Below are 5,275 nucleotides of genomic sequence, written 5' to 3' on the forward strand. Positions count from 1 at the left end.
TGTTTGGCTTGTGGATGCATAGACTTGTCGTATAGGGTACATACATGGTAAAATTTTAATCATAAAACGCACCCACCAGCTATTGAGTAGCTTCGCTCCGATAGAAGCTAGAGCCAGAACAGTAATTTTAACTGGAGCTTTACTAAACACAACTGAGATGGAATAATGGAGAACTCTACTAAACGAATCCTGAGGTGGAATGGAAAGTTCAGCGGCAAATCTATCCAATACTAAGGCGGCCGAGGCTCAAGCCTCCCCCTACCACCGTCAGAATCATGGAGCCCTTCCTAATTCCACCTATAAATTTATACATAATAAGACGGTCTCCAACGGCTTATCTATATGGGTACCCAAACCCAAAATAGGTATTAGATAGTACTATTTCAGTCGTCAACAGATTATCTATATGCGAGACGCATTTTGGGTTGCAGCAGACTCACAACCTAAATATGAGTATTCTCTTTCCTAAAGACTCATTTTTAGAAAGGGTTCTCTTTTGGGTCATGTTGTTGGAGAAGACTAAAAATGGGTATTAAACCCTTTACCTGTAGCGCTACCCAAATATAAAATGAGTCTTGTATTTTGGATGATATTGTTGGAGATAGTCTAAGAAGTAAGTGTCCCTCCTGGTACATATTCTAGATCCCCCACTGGCCACTGGAAAGCTGGGGAAGTCCCGGTGGACTCCCTGAGACCTCCATCTCAACTCCCGGGGTGTGAACACCCAGTCAGCAAAGGCAAGCAGTAGTGCTCGGCTAAGAGAACGAAGCCGAGGTTGCTCTGGTCCGAGTTGCGCTTGCTCCCTGTGTCTCCCTTGCAGCTTTGCATAACCCCTGCTTTGCCTTGTCGTAGTCGTAGGTCATCTGTAGTGGGAGCAGCAGTCAAACAAAACTACACAAGGCTTCTAGAGGTACTCCACCGGACGCCCAAGGTGCCACAGGTAACTCACGCTGAAACCCTCGTGAACCTCCGAACCATGCATGCAGATCAGGCTTTAGGCGGAGCAACTCTGATCCATCTCTTGTCCAGACGAACTATACATCAAACTAGTTCACATTATTATCTAATTTTTTTTTATAAAAGCAAATACAACTAAGTTTTCAGTCTCTGCATGCAAGTTATTTGTGTTACCTCCTGCTAAGTGTCACATCATTTCTCACTAAATGTCACATTATCTTTCACTAAGTACAAGTACTATTTTCAATCTAATATCATATAAGATATATATGTTATATTATTTTGTAGTTGGGCATATATCGGTGTGTCCAGCAGTAGGTTTTTATCATTGCGAACGAACGTTGCCCTTACTTCGATGGAGAGAAAAATGTATTGGAACAGAGAATAGTCAGAGAGCCTGAGAGGCAAGGTTTGGTCAACAACTCAACATTGTCTGAGTTGGAATGGAAAGCTGGGAAGTCCCGTGGAGTCCCTGAGACCTCCATGGCTCCATCTCAACTCCCGGGGTGTGAACGAAACCAAGGCTGCTCTGCTCCGAGGTGCAGGGCTTGTTCCTTGCAGCTTTGAATAAACCCTTTGCCATGTCGGAGGGCATGTGAGGTGGCCAGGTGGGAGCAGCAGTCAAACACAAAGGCTTTCCAGAAGTACTCCGCCGTACGCCCATATGGCGCCACAGATCGGTAAGTAGTAACTCATGCTGAAACCCTCGTCAACCTCTGAAGCGTGCCTGCATACATGCCAGTCCGGCTTAGGACTTCGGAGCAACTCCATCTCTTATCCAGACGAACTAATTCACGGTCTGAAACATTGTGTACTCCGGCCTGAATGAACCTATATATATACAGAGGCCACTGGCTGCCTGCGTGCAGTGGCATCATATATATGGTCCGAGATCCTTGCTTGCTTCACTGTACCATCGCGCTACAAGCTAGCCAGTAGCTACATTCTGCACTCGAGCAGCGTAGGTACATCAGATTGAAAAAAAACAGACTGCACAAATCATTTCAGTGTGTGTTCAGCTCCCTGCCACATTCAACCTCAGATTTTTGGAGCTATATAATAGAGTGTACTACGTTCATTCAGCCTCACTATACGTGTTACTCTTGCAGGATCGACCATCGGTGCGTGCAGTCACCACGCCAAGTACACAATACAACAACAAAATGGCTGCGTTTTGGGACATCGTCGGAAAAGCGGCCAACCTGCTCCAGCTATTCGGAATGGACGCCGTCACCCTCATCGCCATCGCCGCGAGCTTGCTGCGGTTCCATGAGATGAACAAGGAATGCAGGAAGCTCGAGGAGCGCGTGCGGATGCTCCGCCTGCTCCTGAACTCGCCAGGCGGCTACTGGGTCATGCAGCACCTGGAGCTGGGCCATCTGCTGACCACTGCACTGAAGGAAGCCCACGAACTCGTGGAGTCCTACAACAGGAGCACGCTTTTTGCGCGTCTCCGGAGAGGCAGGGGCATGGCCACACGGTTGCGTGATCTGCGAAGTAGCATCGACTCCTACTGCAGCCTCATCGTGTCCGTCAACGCCTTCATCCTCGTCGTGGAGGCAGACCCTCCGTCGCTTGTTATTAGGTGATCATCAGATAGTATTGGCTTGGGTGGTCAGAGTAAAAATACATACATAGTGCATGTAAGTTGGTTATTAGTAGAGAAGTAAAATACATCAGCAGTCCCAAGCATGCATGTCCGAGGATCATGTCCCAATCACAAAGTGGTTTCACTAAAAAGAACGACTAGCCGAGAAGACGTTGGTTTGACCACTCCAAAAATTACTCAGCACGGTATTAGATCATCATTCGATGTGGGGCTCCTCCTTGGGCCGGTACTGCATGCCTTGGTCGTCAGTTAAGTTAGGCCCAGCCCAAAGAGATTAACACTTCCGGCCCAAGCGGTTCATCAATCGGGCAGCAGTGGGCCGATCCAGTCAGATCCCATTGCTCCACTCCAGCTCCTCTATTTATTTATACAGTCGGAACGCAGCTCCGTAACCCTAACCTAAACCACCGTTCCATTCCTCTCAGCCGCCGCCGCCGCCGTCAGCTGCTTATACAAGCAACTAAGCGGTAGTTGAGCTTTAGTCTCGCAGACATGTCCCGCCGATCCAGATCCAGATTCCGCATCCGGGCGTGAGGCGTCCCCGTGGACATGTCCCGCTCCCGCCGCGAGAGCGAGCGACGCCCGCGACCGATGCTCCCGGAGCTGGCCTGCCGTGGGAAGCAATTCGTCGAACAGCTGCAGCGCGAGGTTGTTCCTCTACCACGCGCACTCCAGCTGTCTGAGGCCCTGCCTCGGTTATACCGCCTTCAACCAGCTCGCTAGCTGTGTTCACAGACTAATTTACTTACCATCTTCTTGTGACATGGGATCTTGTTTGGGTAATTGTATCCGTCTCCTGATCTATCTGATTTACTGGCCATGCTATTCGGTCTGCTTTGTTTGAACTTTGAAGAAACTCCCTGGAAATTCTGTCCTGTCAGGATGCACTTGGGCGTCAAGTTCGTTACCAGGTAAAATTATCTGTGTTCAGTGTCCCCGTTCACTAACTGTAGTCATCTAAAGCATATGTATGCGGCACATACTGGCCGGATTTGCTCACTTGTAAAACTCATGAACTTCTATTACCCTCCACTAGAACATGCCTGTTGCTTTCTTCTAGTAGTGTTTTTTTTTTCAATTCATTGTGGTAATAACTAATAAGATGTCTCTATGGAAGTTTGATGCTTTTAGGAATGTATTATCGTGAGGCTGTTAGGGGTCTGCAGATACCTGCGTTTATTAAAATAACAATATTATCATGTTCTGGTGTTCTTGCTTCCAGCAGGAATTACAGGATGAATGTGTAAAATTTTGTATGTTCTATAGTTTGAAGGCAAGACCACTAGAATGTAGTTAATTACTCCAGTTCTAAACCGGACATGGTTAACCAAAATATATTTCCATTGTGAAAATTTTCTCTGCTGATTTTTCGAGTCTATATGAACTACTACTACTGTTTTTTTTAATGAGTCCTGAAAATATGTATTCGAGAAAAGAAAATAGTACTGACCATATATGCCTCTTTGCCTTGAAGGATTACATCACTAATGAACAAATATATATAAAGATACAAAAATGCTCACAAAGCAATAACATGCTTATGCTCTGTCCTGAATCAATATACAGTAACATGCTTTATTCATGAATTGGTAACATTAAGATATCTTGTGTTCTGTCTCTGCCCTGAATCAATATACAGTAACATGCTCTTTGTTTAATATCATAAATCAGGGTGAAGAGTCTAATCAGTAAAGGAAGAAATAAAGTATTGGTGGGTTCTTGTCCGGTTTGAGGTGTCCAGTGAGAGAGGATCTGCAGCTCTTGATACCTCAGCCACCAGCGCGGCAGCGCGCCTCCGCCTGAAGGTCATGATCAACACCGAGGTCTCCGTGCAGGCGCCAGCTCCTGATACCTCATCCACCAGCGCGACATCTTCGCTGCCCCTGTTTTTTTTCCTTTCTGTCGTTCCTTGCATCTGATTCCGGGTTCATTGGATTTCTCGGGTTGAAACCGCAAACCAGCGAACCTATCCATGTTTACTCGGTTTGAACCCAAAAAACCAATCCAACCCGTCTCTAGTGTCCATCGACAGGTTCTGAGCTGGTTTTGATGAACCGGTGAACAGGGCTAGGCACCTGCACTTTTGTTCCAGTGTCTAGGAAAGTTTTTGCAAGGAGTGGTTCTTTTGAGTTGAGATGTGTGAATACTGTATGACAATAAGAAAATAAGATTGTATGATCTAGGTGATTCTAATAAGTGGTGTTCTTGAAAGTTCAGATGATGATTTCTTTTGTATTTTTGTATTCATATGAATTTATCAGAGCCACTTCAAGCTATTACTGTTGCTTTATCTTTGCAAGATGCTGGTCAGTTTGACACATTTGGAGCTGACCTTTCTGACAGCTAAATGTGAGTGCAGGACATGGGGACAGAGGGATAGATATACTGCAAATCTGCAATGGCCTTCTCTTGCCACAATATTGGTTTCCATGCAGTCCTGAAAATATGTTCATATAGTTTTCAGGTGAAAGAGTTGATAGCAGTGGCAGTTGGGCAACAATAATGAGAAGTGAAAGATCTCTTGAAGAAACCGTAGCTAGAGAATGTGCATGGTGCCATGGGGCCACCGCCAGGACTAGAGCATCAACATTTACTTTGAGCAGCAGCAGATCTTGAGGAGGATGTGCATTTTCAATATTAGTTTCAATTTTAAATTGTGCATTTAGCATGTAATGATAATGATATTAATGGTAAAAGCACTTTTTGCCA

The 5,275-nt window shown here is 45.6% G+C and overlaps 1 protein-coding gene and 1 long non-coding RNA gene across 2 annotated transcripts; both read left to right on the forward strand.

Moving 5' to 3' along the window:
• Positions 1-2,120: 2,120 nt before the first annotated feature.
• On the forward strand, positions 2,121-2,546 carry LOC136480871 (cell number regulator 13-like). Its single transcript, XM_066478305.1, has one exon. It carries the CDS (start codon positions 2,121-2,123, stop codon positions 2,544-2,546), a length of 426 nt encoding a protein of 141 aa, XP_066334402.1.
• A 413-nt stretch (positions 2,547-2,959) lies between these two features.
• LOC136482911 (uncharacterized) lies at positions 2,960-5,275 on the forward strand. The gene is made up of 2 exons (XR_010765246.1): positions 2,960-3,477; positions 4,238-5,275. It is a non-coding gene; the product is annotated as an uncharacterized lncRNA (long non-coding RNA).

Source organism: Miscanthus floridulus, chromosome 9 (assembly GCF_019320115.1).
Source record: "Miscanthus floridulus cultivar M001 chromosome 9, ASM1932011v1, whole genome shotgun sequence".
Classification (NCBI taxonomy): Eukaryota; Viridiplantae; Streptophyta; class Magnoliopsida; order Poales; family Poaceae; genus Miscanthus; species Miscanthus floridulus.

Coding starts and splice junctions, on each gene's coding strand:
- LOC136480871 (XM_066478305.1), top strand. CDS start 2,121: ATGGCTGCGTTTTGGGACATCGTCGGAAAAGCGGCCAACCTGCTCCAG.